This window comes from Engraulis encrasicolus, chromosome 1, assembly GCF_034702125.1.
Source record: "Engraulis encrasicolus isolate BLACKSEA-1 chromosome 1, IST_EnEncr_1.0, whole genome shotgun sequence".
In the NCBI taxonomy this organism is placed as follows: Eukaryota; Metazoa; Chordata; class Actinopteri; order Clupeiformes; family Engraulidae; genus Engraulis; species Engraulis encrasicolus.
Genome location: NC_085857.1, coordinates 53,320,921 through 53,341,093, shown reverse-complemented (window position 1 = coordinate 53,341,093; position 20,173 = coordinate 53,320,921). Strand labels below are relative to the sequence as shown.

The window sequence follows — 20,173 nt, the reverse complement described above, 5'->3', positions numbered from 1 at the left end:
ACTGTCTATGACCTGCAATTCAAAATGGCAGACATGTAACTACATACACACATAAAAACGCATAGTGTGGATTCCAATATGCAGACTCCCGTCCTCCCTTGCTCCTCGTGGCTCGTGATGACGTCATCGACAACAGCATTGTATTTCAACATCTTGCAAGAGCTCAATTCTAATGGCATGTTCTCATTTGCAATCGGTATAGCGAATTAATAGTCCCCCAGAAGTTGTTGTGGCTAAGCTGACAGCGGGAAAACGTAATTGTTTTGTCCGCGGAGGCGGGACGTTAGCAAAACGCAATGCCACAAGCACAGACCAAGGACGGAGTCCGCATATTGGAATCCACCCACCAGTGGACTAATTAAACTTAACATGACTCAGACTTGGACCACAACCTCCGACCACTCCAACCCCGCCCCCGGCACCGCCCATGTCCCGGTCCCTGTCCCCGCCCCCGCCTCCTCAGCGTCCCTCCTCCTGTGGATGCACACTTAACATGGAACTACACACATACATAAAAACACAGAGGGTGCATTCTAATATGCTACCTTGCGACCTCCACTTGTGCTTCTGGCCCTTCCTCCGTGGAGAAAACAATAAAGTTTCCCCGCTGTCAGCCTAGCCAAAATAACTTTTTAGGGGACTATTCCTCATTCACCATCCAGTTTGCAACTGATAAAATGACTTAACAATTGAGCTTTTGCGATATATTGAAATATCATGCTGTTGTCAGTGATGTCATCATGACATATTACTTCCTGGTACAAGGCCACAAGCACAAGTGGAGGACGCGAGGTCGCATATTGAAACGCACTAAGAGTGGACCAATTCGACTTTAAATGACTCCATCTTGAACCACGACCTCTGACCACTCCAACCCCGCCCCCGCCCCTGTCCCTGCCCCCATCCCTGGCCCCGCCTCCTCAGCGTCTCTCCTCCTGTGTATGCGCTCGTGAGTACGGAGGTTCCCCACGAAGCTGAAGCGTTTGCCGCAGGCCGCGCAAGCATATGGCCTCTCGCCCGTGTGCGTCCGCTCGTGTACGCGCAGGTTCCCCAGGAAGGTGAAACTCTTCGGACAGTAATGGCAAGAGTACGGCTTTTCCCCACTGTGGATCCGCTGGTGCTGTTTCAGGTGTTTGGGCAGCGCAAACGTCTTGCCGCACTGAGCGCAGCGGTATGGTCTCTCTGGCGCGTGGGCGTGACCGTGGCAACGCGTGAGCTCGTGCTGTTCCAGAAGCCGGCGGTGGCTGAAGGTCTTCCCGCAGCGTGCGCAGACAATGAGCGGCCGGTCGAGGCCCTGGGGGATCTGTGTGTGTATGGAGGGGGACATAATAGGTCAGTCACAAATATTAATATACAGTGGCTATAACAAGCCAACTATGTTATGTGGGGGGCTATTAAAGTGGAAAAAGTAGAAGTCTGCACACTGTAGCTCCGCTTTGAAGTTTATTTAGGTCGTACAATGCTTCGACCCAACAGAGTCTTCATCAACGTTGTATGACCTAAATAAATGACATGTCAAATGTCAGTTACAAATATTAATATACACTATGCAACTCCGCCCTCTGGTGGACAGTAACACACACACTGTGAACAAACAAACAGACGAACATACTCAGATGACCACATAACCTCCTTAGCAACGGTAATAAATAAATCAATAAAATAATAAATAAATACATGGACTGAAACAAGGCTCACCCCTGCGCAAGGGCGGCCAGGTGCAGCATTTCTAATTTCTGAAAATAAACGACTAGAAACATACTAGAAAAAATACGCGGGCCCAAACAAGGCTCAAGGCTTAACGCTTATGTGTGAGTGGCCAGACGATAAACTGCTATAAACACACATTATATAATCATAATAAACAAATAAAAAAAGAATACATAGACCAAAACAAGGCTCATCGCCTCCGTAAGGAAGGCCAGGTGCAGCATTAACAAATTCTGACAATAAACTACTAAAGAGGAAGATACCACACACTCTTGTCCATCGTGCTGAATTGTATTTACAGAAACAACGTTTCGGCCAATGTGGCCTTTCTCAAGTTTTTACAGAAAGGCCACACTGGCCGAAACGTTGTTTCTGTAAATACAATTTAGCACGATGGACAAGAGTGTGCGCAATCTTCCTCTCTGAAAGTGATCTTGCACCCGCTACCTGCAACTCGAAACCTCTGGTGTGCGTTGGATTCCTCTTCCGAAAATAAACTACTAAAAACATACTGTAAACTAAAATAAACTATAGTAAATAAATATATATTTATTATAAATAATATATACACTTTCCGGTAATAAACTACTAAAAACACAGTCTAAAATAAATCAATTAATAAACAAATTAATATAAAAACTACATGGACTGAGACAAGGCTCACCGCCTGCGTGTGGGAGGCCATGTGCAGCTGAAGAGTGGACCAGTAGGGGAATCCTCTCCCACAGGTGGGGCACAGGTGCCGTCGCCACACGCTGCCACCACTGCCGCCCACACTGCCACCACCACCGCTGGGTGTTTCTGTGTGTTCTAAAAGAGAGTGAGAAATATTAGGGGGAAGCCTCTTCTACGTGTGGGGCAAAGGCTACCCACACCACCACTGCCACCCGCCACTGCTGCACCCGCTGCCACCGCCACCAGAGACTGTGGACATGGGTTCCCCTCTGTGTACTGTATGTGTGTGTGTGTGTGGGGGGGTGGGCGTTCCAGTCAGTTTCCTGTGTGTGTGTGTGTGTGTGTGTGTGTGTGTGTGTGTGTGTGTGTGTGTGTGTGTGTGTGTGTGTGTGTGTGTGTGTGTGTGTGTGTAACATCACATCCTACCGTGTCCAGGTGGTTCCCCTGGGCTCCCGACTCTACAGCTCTGTGTCTGGGCTTTGGTTGAGCTCTCCTCACACCCACCCTCATCCTGAAAGCACAAGACAAAACATTACATTACACCCATCCTCATCCTGAGACATGACAAAGACATTACATCACATTACACCCATCCTCATCCTGAGACATTACATTACATTACATTACATTACATTGACCTCATTATAAGCCTGCTGATGCCTCCATGACCTCATCATGAGCCTGCCAAAGCCCCCTTGACCTCATCCTAAGCCTGCCAACGCCCCCTTGACCTCATTATAAGCCTGCTGATGCCCCCCTGACCTCATCATGTGTCTGCCAACGCCCCCTTGACATCATCATGAGCCTGCCAAAGCCCCCCTTCATATTAAAAAATGAAATAAACGAATGTCCCCCTAATGGCAACTAAATGCCTCCCCATCAGCTGCCTCCTTCTGAATGCCCCCGAGAGGGCTAAAGGGCTGTAGAGCCCCTGTTGAGAAACACTACGCTAATCCATGCATTTTGTCGCAATTACTTATCCCCCCACCTGGTCCCGAAAAGCATTGATAATCCCTGGCCTAGGCTCGGAGCGTGTGTGTGTGTGTGTGTGTGTGTGTGTGTGTGTGTGTGTGTGTGTGTGTGTGTGTGTGTGTGTGTGTGTGTGTGTGTGTGTGTGTGTGTGTGTGTGTGTGTGCGTATGTGTACCAGGCACGTGCGCTCCAATACGGCAGGTGAGGCAGTGCCTCACCAACCCTATGAGAATGATGAGATGCAGTAAATATGAATAATAGTAACAAGAATAACTATTGTTTTCGAGCATCTGCACCATAACTACCATTTGTGCAGTAGTTAAACAGTTTCAATAATTTTCAATCATTTTCGTGACCAAAATCGTAATATTTGCCCATTTCATGTCAAATTGCTCCCAATACGCTGAATTTGGGGCAACTCCTAGTTTGCCTCACGCCAGATTGCGCAATCCCTCGTTAACAAGCTTGTGCGCATGCGCCATTTTGCTCGTTCTGTGTATGCAACCTGGTAATATTGTATTAAACATTTTTATACACTTAATAGAAATATGTATGGTGTGCCCTCATTTTCCTGATATTTTTTTACTATTTTCTACGTGTGATTATCATTTCTTTACTCTGAACGCTTTGGCATAACGCCCACTGAAAGATACAGTGGTGAGGCCAGCAGCAGTCTGGCCGCAATCTCATTCTGGCATTGAGAGTCTTGTTGCCAGTGACGTCATAGCAAATCTGAAGTTCAGTCGGTCGTGTCATTAGTGTTGGCTAGCTTGTTCACTTTGTCTGCTATCCTGGAAGTGGATTTCATAACGAAACTAAGAGCTTCAAGTAACAGGAATTAACAGGACAGAATAAGGTAGGAAATCCGTTTCCCCCCTGATGTGCTCGCCGAAGCACTAAGTTTACTATTTGGTGGCAATGTTGTTATCGATGTTGTCTACACTCGCCTCCAAAAGAGTTGTCGCCTATCCATCTGTTTGGAATAACAGCTCATAACCTGACTTTCAATTAATCACTTGGCTTCAGAAGTCACTCATATGAAAGCTACAACCCTCCCAAATGAAAATGTATGTACAAAAATAAATTTCATGCACCAAAGAAAGATTGACCCTTTATTGAACACAGACAGGGCAGATTTTCACAAGACAAAAGTTTTGTCGCCTATCGAACATAATGTGAAAATGAGCTGATAAGTCACTTCAAAACACTTCAAATACGCAGATTGGGTGTCATACTTAATCACTGAATCCCTCTCACCTCTCCAGAAAATCGACTTTGGCCTTAGGTGTATGTTTAGGGTCATTGTAATCATGGAAAGCAACACAATGAAAATCAATGGAGTTCAATGAGAGATGGTAACATATTCGCTATTCGTAGAGCAATACATGTTTAACTTCATGATTTAATTTATGATAAAAGACCTCAAACACCTGCAGCATGCATGCAGCTGTATCTGTACCATGTTTCACTTTAGGCACCATTTCTCTTTTTTCATATTCTTCATCTCCAACACCATACAGTTTTGATGCCATCAGTTCTAAAATGGTTGAGCTTGGGATCTTGACTTCAGAGTATGAGTCCCATTAGCCTTCATTTTTGTCAGAATTAGGCCTGACATACTCTTGGCTGGCTTTTTTTGAGACAGGACAGTGGGAGAGACTTCTTTGGTGTTAAAGGTGAAGAATTTGGAAAAAAATACATGGTGCCTAAAGTCAAACATGGGAGGGATACAGCTCTTATGTGGAGCTGCATGCATGCTGCTGGTGTGTGAGGGCTTTTATCATTGATTACATCATGAAGTTAAAAATGTATTGCTCTACGAATAGCAAATATGTCACCATCTCTCATTGAACTCCATTGATTTTCATTGTGTTGCTTTCCATGATTACAATGACCCTAAACATACACCTGTAACCCCACTACACCACTACTATAATGGGTTACAAGAGTTATAAGTATTATTCTACAGGAGGGAGTTAGAAGGAGAGGAACGGGAGAGGAAATATCCTTGGGCCTAGAGACTATAGGTTCGCTACTGGAGAAGCAAATGATCTGACAAACAACAGTCGATATACAAGAAAACAATTACAATATTTATTAATCAACAATGAGGTGGTTAAGTTCAAGTATTCAGCTTGTAGCTGTATTAAAATACCCGAAACAATAAAATAATAAATAGTGAAAATAATTAAATAAAACCAGAGCTCTGTAAAACAATAAAATGGCCAATGTCCATGAAGATTAAAAAGGGAAACTTGGATTGTCCGTGGAAGGGAAATAAATAAAATAATAAGGAGGGAAATAGTCCGAGGGAGTGTCGAGTGTATTTGTATCAATGTATGTGACGCTTATCTGGGGAAAGGCAGGGGTCCAGTCTTCAAGGGTTTGGTCGCGGGTCAGGGACGTCGTTCACAGGGTAGGCTCGCCATCAGGTTCAGGGTTCAATCAGGGTTCAGGGTTCAAGCGTACTTAAAAAAACAATCGGAGTTTCACGGTTGAAATCAAAAGTCTTCAAATCCAAAAATAGAGAAAAGGTCCGAAGAGAAAAGTTGATAGTGGTAGGTAGTAAAAGAAGTGTGGGAAATTGAAAGAAGGTGGAAGTGTGAAAGATGAAAGATCAATTAATGAAAGTTCAGAGAATCAAAAAGCGTGGAGGTCTCAGTCAAGAATCAAGAGAAGTGAAAGTCGTTAAACAAAGTGGTCGCCTAGCAACAGGCCGACCGCGAGCTGCACAGCTGGAGCAGCTCTATGTCTACGTCTGCGTGTGTGTTGTGCACTGTGGTGTATGCATGCTGTGTGTCTGGTAACAAACCAAAGGTGGGTTACACGCTCCCCCCCTAAATTACCTTGAGTCCCTTCAAGGGTTCTAAAAGCTTTTGCGAGTTACACTCTCCCCCCTTAAAGTTACATTGAGTCCCTTCAAGGGTTCTAATGGCTTTTGCACTAAAAGCTAGATTCTAAGGAGCGAGTGATTATCTAACTCGTTAAAGGAGGTTAGGGCTGTACTAAAACTGTCTAAAAGGTTGTGAGCAAACAAGATCAGGGGGTTTCCTAAGTGGGAGTACTGAAGGCGGCTGGGAGCTCTCCGCATTCTCTCTGATCTCCTGGGAAGATCATCAGAAGGCACGTCATCATCTGGCACATCTTGCGTTGCGTCATCTGCCACTTCATTGTGTTCAGGTACTCTCAACGACTCTCTCTCCAGGTCTTCCTCCCGAGGCTCGTTTTCCATGGCATTGTGATGTTCTGGTAATGCAGTTTCAATGATCTCTGTTGTTTGAGGCTTCACTCCATGGTCAATGGAAAGAGCAGCAGTAAGAGGGCCTGGATCCTTGACGGCAGCAGGATGGCCAGGACCTTCAGCAGCAGCAGCACGGACTGGGCGTTGGGTGGTTGCAGCAGGATGGCCAGGACCTTCAGCAGCAGCAGCACGGACTGGGCGTTGGGTGGTTGCAGCAGGATGGACGGGACCTTCAGCAGCAGCAGCACGGACTGGGCACTGGGTGGTTGCAGCAGGATGGCCAGGACCTTCAGCAGCAGAAGCAAGAACTGGGCGCTGGGTGGTTGCAGCAGCGACATCAAGCACCTTGAGGCGTCTCTCAGGGGTGGCGGATGGCTGGAAGGAGCAGCTCGCCGAATCATCCGCTGAGTCAGAACTCACTTCTGGAGCTGGAGGTTGACTCTGTCGGGTTCGTGAGCAGCGGGGTCTCGGCTTCACTGGCTCGTCACACGACGAATCGTCATCTGAATCACGGCTCTCCTCTGGAGCTGGAAGTTGACTCCGTCGTGTTCGTGGCCGCCGAGGTCCCGACTTTACTGGCTCGTCTTCCTCAGGCTCACACAGGTTACCACAAGGCAGCAGGAGATCTCTGTGTAGAGTACGTGTTGGGCCATCCTGGCCCACAGGACACACGGTGTAGACTGGCAGCTCTCCTGCTCTCTTCTGTATGAAATACACATTGGGCTCCCATCGATCAGCAAGTTTATGCCTGTTACGAAGTCTGAGGTTACGGACAAGAACTCGATCTCCGACTTCCAGACACGACTCTCTAACTTTTAAATCAAATCTCTTTTTGTTCTTGTCAGCTACTTTCTTAGCATTGGTGATGGCTATGTTGTAGCTTTCTTTCAAGTAGGACTTCAAACTTTTAACATACTGGGAGTGAGTCTTGTGAGCGGACTTCTTAGCAGGCAAACAGAATGCAATGTCTACAGGGAGCCTTGGTTGGCGTCCAAACATCAATTCGTATGGGCTAAACCCGGTCACCTCATTCTTAGTGCAATTATAAGCATGTGTCAGGGGTTTCACATAGTCACGCCAGTGACTTTTCTTCTTGTCTGTCAGGGTACCTAACATACTTAAAAGAGTTCGGTTAAAACGCTCAACTGGGTTCCCCCTAGGGTGATATGGACTGGTGCGTACTTTGGTGATACCAGCAAGGACACACAATTCTTTGATCAGTTGGGATTCAAAGTCCCTGCCCTGGTCACTCAGTAGGCGTTCAGGAAACCCGTAATGCACTAGAAACTGTTCCCAGAGTACTTTGGCAACTGTGGTAGCCTTCTGGTCTTTGGTAGGTATAGCCACTGCATACTTTGTAAAATGATCGGTGATGACTAAGATGTCTTTTGTATTGTGGCTATCAGGCTCCAAGGACAGATAATCCATGCATACTAATTCCATGGGACGAGTTGTTTGGATATTCACAAGGGGTGCGGATTTCTCAGGTGGTGTTTTCCTCCGCACACAGCGTCCACATGTTTTAATCTTGTTTTCCACATCTGCAGCCATTTTGGGCCAATAAAATCTTGAACGGGCTAAATCTACAGTTCTTTCCAGGCCCATGTGCCCCATCTCATCGTGGAGGCACTGGAGAATGGTGGGTCTCAGGGATTTTGGGGCCACAAACTGGAAGGTAATGGTATTGTCGGCCCGTCGAGTTCTATAAAGAAGACCATCTCTCATTTCCAGTTTTTTCCATTGTTTAAGCAATAGCTTCAACTCCAAGGATTCTGTATTCACATTGGGTTTCGCTACATTGGCTGCCTCCAAAAGCTCAACCACAGCGCTTATGACTGGATCTGCTCTCTGTTGGTGACGGAGCTCTCCCTTGCTGTAGGTAGGTAAGGTTGGACAGCCAAATGCCATGTCCTCCTCGTACAAATCTGGCACTGCATCGGCATGGAGTGAAAGAGATTCTACCAGGGTGATGGAGGGCAGGTTATCATCCGCGTCACTCAAGAGATGTCGGTGACAAAGGGCATGTATGGTCTCAACAGACAGGCTCTGGTCAGGGGCTGGAGGTAAATGACGAGAGGTGAATTGTTCTATCCGTTCCCTTTCCTTGAGAGAACCATGGTCGTCTGGCAGAGTATCGTGGTGTCGTCTGGAAAGACCATCGCCATCTTGATTGCACTTCCCAGCACGATATTTGATGTTGAAATCGAATGTGGAAAGGGCTGCTAACCACCTATAACTGGTAGCGTCAAGCTTGGCAGACTTCAGAATATAGGTGAGAGGATTATTATCTGTCACTACAGTGAATGTGTTGCCATACAAATATTCTTGAAATTTCTCTGCTATGGACCATTTCAATGCAAGGAATTCAAGCTTGTGAGCTGGATAGCGTTTTTCACAGGGGGACAGTCCTCTACTTGCATAAGCAATTACTCGCATTTCACCATCTTGTTCTTGATAGAGGACAGCACCTAGCCCAACGGTGCTCGCATCCGTGTGGAGGACATATGGGAGTTTTGGATTTGCATATCCAAGTACAGGTGCTGATGTTAGTTTCTCTATGATGGTTTCAAAAGCTTTCTGACATTCATCTGTCCAGCGGTTTGCAAATGGCTCCTTGACATTGAAGTATGGTCCAGAGGTTGTTGTCGCTCTCTTTCCCTTCTGGTTGGGTGGGTAGCCCTTTGTGAGGTCATTCAGGGGTTTGATGATTTTGGAGTAGTCTTTCACATAGCGACGATAATATCCCGCAAAGCCTAGGAATGACTTGAGGTCTTTGAGATTTTGGGGTCTGGGCCACGTGCGGAGGGCACTGACTTTCTCAGGATCAGTCTCCACACCTTTGCTTGAAACGATATGCCCCAAATAACGCACTGAGCTTTGAAAAAAGCTGCACTTTGAAGGCGAGAGCTTCAGGCCGTGTTCTCTTAACTGTTGGAGTACATGTAAAAGTCTGCTTTCATGTTCTTCTAGAGTGCTAGAAAAAACGATGACGTCATCTAAAAATACAAGCACTTCTTTCAGATTGAGGTTTCCCATGCATCTCTCCATCAATCTTTGAAAAGTACTGGGTGCATTGGTAATCCCCTGGGGCATACGGTTAAACTCATAAAACCCCAGCGGGCATACAAAAGCTGTCTTTCCTTTATCCCGCTCCTCCATTTCAATCTGGTAATAACCAGACTTGAGGTCCATCACTGAAAACCATTTGGACCCAGCAAGGGCTGAAAAGGCTTCTTCAAGATTGGGGAGTGCATAGGCATCACGTACTGTCAAGGAATTGAGTTTCCTGTAATCGATACATAGCCGCACATCTCCATTCTTTTTGCGGACTACAACAATTGGGGAGGAGTAGGGGGACTCTGAATGACGAATCACTCCTGCATCAAGGAGTGTTTTCAGGTGTTTCCTCACAGCTTCAAAATCTTGGGGGTGGATTGGCCTTGACCTCAGTTTGAATGGAGTGTCATCATGAAGATGAATGCGATGTTTCACTTTGGTTGCATGGCCATAATCCAATTCATGATGGGCAAAGACATCAGAGAAGTGGCTCAGGGTGTTTGTGACTCTTTTCTTCCAGGGCTCTGAGAGTGGGGAGTCACCAAAATCAAACTTTAAATCAGGTGTTTCAGCTGAACATGGCTGCTGATAGGACAGCTGACAACATCTGACTGTTTCAGTCTGATTTAATTCCGAAGGATGACTGGGAAGGATTTCGTGGGGGATGGTCAACTCAGCAATGACACAGTTCATGGGCAGAGTGATGTCATGCTCTGTTTCATTCCGCACCCAGACAGGAAGTTTGAAGGAGTGCTGAGATGGCAAAGTGATGAGGCAAGAGTCTACAAGGATTCCACCTGGCAGAGTTGACGTGGTTGGATGTTCTATCAGGGCATAGCTTTCAGTGTTGACATTGCTGCTGCTCACGTGACCCTCCAGTGGAACTCTTCCTCTAGCTGGGATGACTTTGGGCACTTTACTTCTCAGTATTACTGTTCCAAGATGTCCACTATCTCGCTGTGTCTTTCTGTATGCCAGCATTTTCAATATCTGTGCATATCCGTGTAAAGTGGAAGACAAGCTGGTGGTAGGGGAATCACAGTGCTCATCATAAAGCAGGTCCAGTGTGTTGGTGCCAATGAGGACAGGTATGTCACTGTTGGAGCGGATGTCAGGGATGACTAGAGCCAGGGTGTCTATTTCAGGTGCAGACTTGATGAATTCTTTGGGGAACTTCACATGAATCTCTACATACCCAAGGTATGGAACTGACTGCCCGTTAGCTCCCTCAACTTCAAGGAGGTGGCTCATGGGATGAATGGGTTGGTGGGACAGGTGATCTTCATAAAAAGACAGGGATACTGTTGTCACCTGAGAACCGGTATCCAGCAAGCTTTTGCACTGTATGCCTGATATGGTGAGTTTTGCTGTGCATTTCTGACCAATGAGCCCTTTTGGGAGGTGGGACTGGTGCTTCGAGCCTGCATAACAGAGTCTTGCTTTAGTTCTTGGTGTCTTTGTGAAGTGTGGGGTTTGGGGTGTTGGTGAGGCGGGGGTTGTTTCAGTTTCTGTTTGCCCCATAACAGAAACTACTGTTGGTTTAAATGTGCAGAGCGTGAGACACCATGGGCTATGTCCCAAGCCTGCTGTTTCTCTCTGAGTGCTTTCCTCTTTGTGTCAACTAGCACTGGATTTGCTGGGTCACTGCACACTGAGGAGAGGTGGCCATCTTCTCCACAGTTGAAACAGTAGCCAGGTTTCGGTCTCTTGGACATGGTCTCAGCAAATGAGGGCTGGTCAGTAGTTCGGGCTGAGCTGGGTTTGTGTCTTTTGGGCTCGTTTTTCTGCATTGAGGTGTTCTTGTTTTGCTCGGACTGTGAAGCTTTCAGTGATGCAAGTTGAGCTTTCAGTTCGGCTATTTCTTTTTTCATTTGTTTCTCACCGGCAGAGAGTGTCTCTTTGAGCTGAGAGTCTAGATCGTCATTGCAGTCATAGACATAGTGGGCTTTAGACTGGACTTTGGGCCGAGGGAGGCCCAGGTGCTGAGACATGCGGATGGACTTTGCGGCCTGCTTATCCTCTTCAGTGCGGAGGAGCAGCAAAAGTTGAGAGAAGGGAGGTGGAGCATTTTTCTTTAATTCCAGCTGTAGGCTGTTGATGAGAGTGTTGTCCCAGCAGCCTCTACAAAACTGCTTTAACAGTTGACGGTCATGGTCCCTCTGTGGCAAACCTCCTCTTTGAATCACCTGGTTGAGAGCTGTCTGCAGGCGGCTTAAGTAAGCAGAGGGTTTCTCTCCTGCATCCTGGTGGGTGTTGAGGAATTTGGCAAAGAGTTCATCACCGTCGTCCACTGTGCCATACGCAGAGTCCAGAACACGTAGGTAGGCCTGAGCATTTGCTTGGGGACCTAAGTGCTTGATCATATTCGCAGCTGGTGCAAGCAAACTCTCCACAATCCTTCTTGTGACATGCCGTGAGGACAGACTGGGGTCAGACAGCAAGAATTCGGTGTGGTTGCGCCATGTTTCGTAATCCACTTCATGGTGGGGAATGGGAATTCTACCAGAAAAGGACCTCAGTTTCGCACTGCTGTGAGAAGATGCAGAGTCGTTGGCTCGAATGACATGTTCAACCACCACCTTCTGCACTTCCGGGGTCATGAGTTCACTCACAGGGGGTGTATAGGAGGGTCGTCTGCGGAGTGGGGAACCATCAGAGTTCAGCTGGTTTGCAGAGTGAATGGCACCAGGGACGTCAGCTGCCATGGCAGAGGGGGCGTCTTCTGTACTGTGTCGGTCCAGAGATGTATGGCAGCTTTTGGAAGTTCCGGCGGGGCTCTGCATTGTGGATACACCTGAACTCTCGACTGTGGATGCCAAGGCAGGTTGGGCTCCAGCTCCCAAGGAAACTGAGAGATGGGAAAGCTCACTCTGCAGAAGTGACTGCAAGTCCAGGCCGCTCATTTCAGCAATGTCTTTCAGTGAATTCAGATAAGTTTTAGTTATACTACTACTTACATATTTGGAGTATACACTAGAAAGAAGTTGAACGCAATATACTTTGTTGGGATCAAGTGGGGATGCTCTATAAAGAGGTAATGGCCCTAATTCGCGTACTGTAAGCCCTGAGTCAAATTCAACAATGGCAGTGTTTTTTAATTCAGAGTCAGTGCTATTCATATTAATGATACGTGAGAAAGGTCCACGTTCTTCTGAAAATGTGTAAAATTCTCCATCAAGGTCGTCATCACATAACCCACTAACTAAGACAGAGTTAGGAATTTTAATATTCTGTTGTGCAATTATCTCCATGTTTACATAAAATGAAGAGATATTTCAACAATCAGTAACTATCAGTATCAGTAATAAATAAGTGTATATCAGTAGATATCAGTATCAGTAATAAATAGATGTGTATTCAAGAAGAAATAGATAGGATAGAATAGAATTAGAAAATAAGAGTATACCTATTATGCAAATAACAGTGTATATTCGACTTGAATGCCAAATCAGTGCTTCTCCTGGCAGGGCTCGCCAAGTTTTCTGTAACCCCACTACACCACTACTATAATGGGTTACAAGAATTATAAGTATTATTCTACAGGAGGGAGTTAGAAGGAGAGGAACGGGAGAGGAAATATCCTTGGGCCTAGAGACTATAGGTTCGCTACTGGAGAAGCAAATGATCTGACAAACAACAGTCGATATACAAGAAAACAATTACAATATTTATTAATCAACAATGAGGTGGTTAAGTTCAAGTATTCAGCTTGTAGCTGTATTAAAATACCCGAAACAATAAAATAATAAATAGTGAAAATAATTAAATAAAACCAGAGCTCTGTAAAACAATAAAATGGCCAATGTCCATGAAGATTAAAAAGGGAAACTTGGATTGTCCGTGGAAGGGAAATAAATAAAATAATAAGGAGGGTAATAGTCCGAGGGAGTGTCGAGTGTATTTGTATCAATGTATGTGACGCTTATCTGGGGAAAGGCAGGGGTCCAGTCTTCAAGGGTTTGGTCGCGGGTCAGGGACGTCGTTCACAGGGTAGGCTCGCCATCAGGTTCAGGGTTCAATCAGGGTTCAGGGTTCAAGCGTACTTAAAAAAACAATCGGAGTTTCACGGTTGAAATCAAAAGTCTTCAAATCCAAAAATAGAGAAAAGGTCCGAAGAGAAAAGTTGATAGTGGTAGGTAGTAAAAGAAGTGTGGGAAATTGAAAGAAGGTGGAAGTGTGAAAGATGAAAGATCAATTAATGAAAGTTCAGAGAATCAAAAAGCGTGGAGGTCTCAGTCAGGAATCAAGAGAAGTGAAAGTCGTTAAACAAAGTGGTCGCCTAGCAACGGGCCGACCGCGAGCTGCACAGCTGGAGCAGCTCTACGTCTATGTCTGCGTGTGTGTTGTGCACTGTGGTGTATGCATGCTGTGTGTCTGGTAACAAACCAGAGGTGGGTTACACGACACCTAAGGCCAAAGTTGATTTTCTGGAGAGGTGTGAGTGAATCAGTGATTAAGTATGACACTCAATCTGCGTGTTTGAAGTGTTTTGAAGTGACTTATCTGCTCATTTTCACATTATGTTCGATAGGCGACAAAACTTTTGTCTCGTCAAAATCTGCCCTGTCTGTGTTCATTAAAGGGTCAATCTTTCTTTGGTGCATGAAATTTATTTTTGTACATACATTTTCATTCGAGAGGGTTGTAGCTTTCATATGAGTGACTTCTGAAGCCAAGTGATTAACTGAAAGTCAGGTTATTAGCTGTTATTCCAAACAGATGGGTAGGCGACAACTCTTTTGGAGGCGAGTGTACTTGTCTTCCGTCTAACTAGCTTCTAACCACTTCAAAAGGAAAGCACCTGTGCTATCCTGTCACCAAGCTAACACCACTTTCAAAAATGCACACCTTTCCTGAATTCATGGTGGGCTGCCCGGGTGGTTTAGTTACCATATGTAATGTGATGTGTGTAGATTCGCTTGTGTTTGTTGGGCATCTGCGTGTGACTGGAGTGAACAGTGTACAGTGCGAGGCAGCGAGAACAGTGTCTGGCTGCGCAAGCTACTTGTAGAACCTAGTAGTAAGCTAACATTTAGCTCCACTAGACAAGCTACATCCAACAGAAATATTAAGCTACCTCCATCTGTAAAATGTAGCGAACTACATCATTACAAGCTACTTCAACTAGAAATTAAAAATCACAGCATATTTGTATGATTTGGGCTGCAAAACTGACATCTGATATGCCTGTTGGATATGATAGACCCATATGATATTTTTGGCCATGGTAATATACCTATGGTCAATCAGCTGGCTTCTTTGCTCTCCTGTCTCCCCCCGGTGTGTGCGCATTTTGCCTCGTCATTAGTTTTGCGAGTTTGATTGCGAGTTTTGATACCGTTCTGATGGAGGTAGAGTGACATAGCGCATAAAAATGTCAATAGAAACAAAGGTGTGGACATTCGGTGTATGATTTGATTGCTCGAGACATTTTTGGGAGATAATAGTCCATGGTCTGGCAACTAGCCGTCTTCCTTCCCTGCCTTCAGTGTGTGTGTGCGTGCGCGTGTGTGTGCCTGTCGCGTTTGAGAGTTCCATTGGCGCACGGCACGAGCATATGGCAAGCCGTTTTAACATATAATAGCCAGAACGGATATGTGTTGCAGTTGCGCATGAAAATGTTCCGTTTCTCCGATGACGTTTTTTTTGTTTTGTTTTTTAGCTTCCCCAACAGTCTTGCTATGGCGCCACCTATGTGTAGGCCTACCTTATGTTAAGAAAGCTATGACATATGAAACTTATCGGTAGGCCTATTTGGCAAATATTTACTAATACTGTAGCTGTATATTTGAAAATCTGATATTGGAAAAGTCAGTGCCTCACCAGCCATAAACACCAGCGCACGTCACTGGTGTGTACTGCTGTTGCTCTGTGTATGGGCATGCATTACTGTACCCCCACTTGCTGTGTGTGTGTGTGAGCGTGTGTGTGAGTGTGTGGGCTACATTACCTCCATGTTCTCCAGCTTGATGTTGACAGGTAAGGGGACAGCCTGCTGCCTCTCAGTCTGCGCCCCATCGCCATCTGCAGGAACAGGGGAGAACAACACACCACACAACACAGCGTTCACCCAACAGCACTCCTCACAAAGCGTGGGTGTGTGTGTGAGTGTGTATATGTGTGTGTCCTGACCATTTTTATTCAAAAGTAGTGTGTGTGTGTGTGTGTGTGTGTGTGTGTGTGTGTGTGTGTGTGTGTGTGTGTGTGTGTGTGTTTGTGTGTTCTTGTGTTTGTGTGGCTGTAGCTGTTGTTTGAACGTGTGTGCAGGTGTTTGTGCTTGTGTCCCCATGCGTACACGGTTGTGCGTGTGTGATTAGTGTACATAGTTGTAGTTGTGTGTGTGTGTGTGTGTGTGTGTGTGTGTGTGTGTATATTTGGTATATTTGTGTCCGTGTATATGTGTGTATGTGTCTGTCTGTGTGTATGTGTATGTGTGTGTGTGTATGTGTGTGTGTGTATGTCCCTCTCACCTGTCTGGCTGTGCTCATATCCAGCATCAGCCTCTTCCTCTTTAATCCCAGAGAGAGCCGTCGGCAAGAGCTGCATCTCACCAATCACAGGCGAGCCTCCCGAGAGACGCCCAATCAGAGACGACCCTCCTGGGACCGGAGTTTCCGATTGGCCGCTGCTGCATCCAGTCTCGGATTCCTGAAAGGGTACCACTTTGTAACAACTGTTCACAATACTGTTGAAGTTACTCAATGGCCTATTCCCTAAAAATATTGTGGATATGCTAGTGAAATATCATCCCAAAAGATATCTTAGGACTTCAGAGTCTCCTCTGTTGGTTGTCCCCAGTGTACAATCCAGACAGGGTGAAATGGCATTCAGCCATTATGCTGCCAAATGCAGAAAACATTTTCCATATTAGAACTGGCCCATCAGTGGCAGCTGTGATTTCTAATCTATAGGGTTTTTTTTAGATAATACTCTCTCTGCAATATTTTTCTTCCTTCTCTTTCTCAAGCACATTGATTGACAATTGTGTATGATAATGTGCTACACAAATACTATTGCTTATTGTTTAATATTGGTGTATAAGGTCAATGTTTACTAATTATGCTACTTACAAATACAGTGCTATGGATAGACCTGGGCACCTTTTGGGAAAATCACTACATTGGTTTATCTCTGGTAGTTTTTGAAGCAGCAACTTCATTTCAACATATGGTAAAGCACAGGGAAAGAGAAACGTGTCAGTTGTGAAATTATTGTACCATGTGTAACAGAAACAATTTTGCGTGGATTTAAACAAAAAAGAGGAATGTTAATTAATATGAGCACCCCAAAGAAGGTATACCATTAATATTAAGTAAGTTCTCATCACAGCACTGGGGTTAAGTGTGTGTGTGTGTGTGTGTGTGTGTGTGTGTGTGTGTGTGTGTGTGTCTCACCACAACATTGGGATTGGCCTCGTCATCCTGCAGCCACTCAGTCACTTCCTGAATCGTCCTGCAGGGGGCAGAGCATGGACATGACATTGGGTTACCTAGACCCCTACGGCACACTTCATTATCCAAACTCCTGTCCTCTCTTGTGCTTGTGGCCTCTAGATGACGACAAGCACAGGCGCACTTCAGAATGTCATTTTCTCATTTGCAAACAGGATGTGGAATGGGGGAAATCTCCCCCAAAAGTTGTTTTGCCGTTTTTATACATTGAGACCAAAGACAACTTTCCTTCTTACATGAGAATATTCAGAATAAGGGCGCGATCACACAGACCTTGGATTTCTGCCTACAATCTGCGATGCGCGTCCAGCTGATTAATCAGAAGTGACCACACCCAGTGCGGATCCACTGCCTATTCGAATGCGGTGACTAGGCAACGTAACGACTAGTGTTGCCACCCACCAATGATACAGACCTCCTTGGTTGCCACACGTCCAGGTTTTTCCTGGATTGTCCTGGTTTTTATGGTCTGTTCGGGTAAATTCCTGGACTGTCCGGTTTTTTTAAAATAATGCACGGCTTCATATTACCCCATTGAAATAAACACATATCATTAATGATTCGTGCTCATGCATCAATGTGTCCCGGTTTTTTACCACTGAAATGGGGCAAACCTAGTAACGACTCAACTGTCACTGGCAACGTAGCCTAATCGATGGTGTTGTGTCGTTAAATGTTGTGAAAACATACACGAAATGCTTTGACCATTCATCTATGTAAAATGAATAGAAGACGAGCTCTTTTCTTGCTCTCCTAACGTTGGATAGTGAATCTGATATGAATTTTTATAACGGTCTCCTATCGAACATCTGGAAATCCACCGCGGGTTTTCCACCTTGAGTTGAACTTATTTCAACTCGATCCGCCTGGCGCGGAGAGGCGGAGAATCCGCAACCCGCCTTGCGCTGATATTAGACGCGTAATCCATTTTCATTGACAAACAATAGAACACATCCGCCTCCTACTGTAAAATCTGCGGTCTGTGTGATCGCGCCCTTAGTATAGTGTATTCTATTCTGTTTTTGCAAGAATAAAGACATCAATATCGTACTGAGACGACAATGATGGTGCAAGGCTGTGGGAAATGACAGGAAGAAAGGTAGAGTGGCGTTTGGGGTATTTTCCCTCATTCAGTATCCTGAGTGCAAACAAGACAATAACTCCTGAATTATGTATTTGCAAGATATTGAGCGAAAATGAGATCATCCCTTACGCCTCGCCTCGCCTCACAGGTCAGAAGGCGGAAAGAAATGACAGAAGGAACGACAAGGGGTGCATTCCAATATATATGTGACCTTCTGTCCTCCACTTGTGCTTGTGGCTTCGTACCAAGAAGTAATACGTCGTGATGTATCACTGACAACAACATTATATTTCAATATCTCGCAAAAGCTCAATTCTAAAGTCATTTTCTCATTTTCAACCAGAATGGTAAATGAAGAATAGTCCCCCAAAAAAGTTTTTGGCTAAGCTGACACTGGGGAAACTCTACGGCATCTGCAAAACGTGAGGCCACAAGCCCAAGTGGAGGACGTGAGGTCGCATGTTGGAATGCGCACACTGACTTGCACTCACAAAGGGTCCATCCCACCGTCTTACCTCCCATTCTCGCCTTGCGGTTGAGGAATGAGAATGAGAGACAAGACGTCACTCAGGATCAGAGTTGTATAAAGTAGAAGTACTTTTACAGATGTTATTATAACACCAGTAGCTTGATATTACAAAGGTGAAACCATGTACGGTAGCCTAATATCATACCACTAGTGTTGTAGTTAAGGTACTTCTACTTCTACTTTATACATCTCTGTTGATGATAGAATTTTCATTTTTATCTCACAAAAGCAGACTTCCAATGTGATTTTATCATTTGCAATCGGGATGTTGAATGGGGAATAGTCTCCCAAAAGTTCTTCACAAGGCAAGGACAGGAAGTTAGACAGCGGGATGGAGCCAACGTCAGAGGAGATCAGGGGTCGGAGTTCAAAGGCGAAAACAAGTTTACAACTGTCAAAATAGAGACAGAATACAGATAGAGGGCTAAAACACAGAGTGAGTGAGTGCCTGTGCATGTGTGTCAATGTGCGCACGAACGTACCTGTGATTATTCTGATGGCTTTGCAGCTGTTGATATAGATCTTTTAGTTGATGCTTCAGGAATGCTACAGTCTGTTCACACACACACACACACACACACACACACACACACACACAACATTACATTACACTTAGCTGAAGCATTTATCCAAAGTGACTTATTGGTAATCTTGTTCCAGTCCCTGGGGTAATGTGAGGCATACCTTGCTCCAGGACATTTCAGGCAACGCCTCAACATTGCAAGATTGTATCAAACATTTTAAATATGGTAAACCAAGGTAAAGTTCACAGCATGCATCAATGTAACAAAGTCCGCTCTCCTAAATGAGCGTGACTTCCCCTATTGAGCTGCAGTCATTCTCCCGGTCTCCTAGCCTCCTCAAAGGGCATGGCTGCCAGTGCCACAGGATTGAAGTTAAGAGGCATGAGTCATTTGAATCCCAGAAGAAACCGCTTATGAATTGTCTCCTGGTCTCCTGCAGGGGCATGGCTGTATGATGGTGGCTGAAAGCCTCTCGTAATCTTGATTCTGGGAGAAACACCTCACAAACCCTCTCCTCCTTATCTACCGTCTCTGATTATTTTACATGTACATTTTCACAACTGTATAGATTTTCGAGGGACACACTTGGGAAACAGTTTATACATTAAACATTATGTTAGCATTTTCCCTTAGCCCGTTTTCTCTCTCTCTCTCTCACACACACACACACACACACCTGGTTGGCTTGAGCTAGTGAGTGGTCTTTGTCCTCCAGGTGTTTCTGGAGTTCATGGACCTGGAGCTTCAGTTGCCGGTTTGACTCCACCTGCTCTGATAGGCTCCTCGTGCCTTCAGACGCCCTCTCTTCCAGATGCTGGATTAACACGCGCAGAGCCATGTTCCTCTGGACTTCATTCTGATCAGTGCAAACATAGCAATGTAAACACACAGACAGACAGACAGACAGACAGACAGACAGACAGAAGCATTA

At 45.4% G+C, this 20,173-nt stretch overlaps 1 protein-coding gene across 1 annotated transcript; it reads right to left on the bottom strand.

The window, feature by feature from the left end:
• Positions 1-832: 832 nt before the first annotated feature.
• LOC134458320 (zinc finger protein 135-like) lies at positions 833-19,268 on the bottom strand. Its single transcript, XM_063210559.1, has 7 exons — positions 19,201-19,268; positions 17,049-17,106; positions 16,125-16,302; positions 15,605-15,678; positions 2,812-2,896; positions 2,375-2,520; positions 833-1,303 (listed from the first exon to the last, which is right to left on the bottom strand). Exons 3-7 carry the CDS (start codon positions 16,198-16,200, stop codon positions 833-835), a joined length of 852 nt encoding a protein of 283 aa, XP_063066629.1. The 5' UTR covers positions 16,201-16,302; positions 17,049-17,106; positions 19,201-19,268.
• Between the last annotated feature and the right edge of the window lie 905 nt (positions 19,269-20,173).

Excerpts from the sequence above, each read along its gene's own strand:
- LOC134458320 (XM_063210559.1), bottom strand. The coding sequence starts at position 16,200 with ATGCAGCTCTTGCCGACGGCTCTCTCTGGGATTAAAGAGGAAGAGGCT. Across the intron at positions 15,679-16,124 it reads ATATGAGCACAGCCAGACAG|ATGGCGATGGGGCGCAGACT; the intron begins GTGAGAGGGACA and ends CTGTTCCTGCAG. Across the intron at positions 1,304-2,374 it reads TGGCCTCCCACACGCAGGCG|ATCCCCCAGGGCCTCGACCG; the intron begins GTGAGCCTTGTC and ends ATACACACACAG.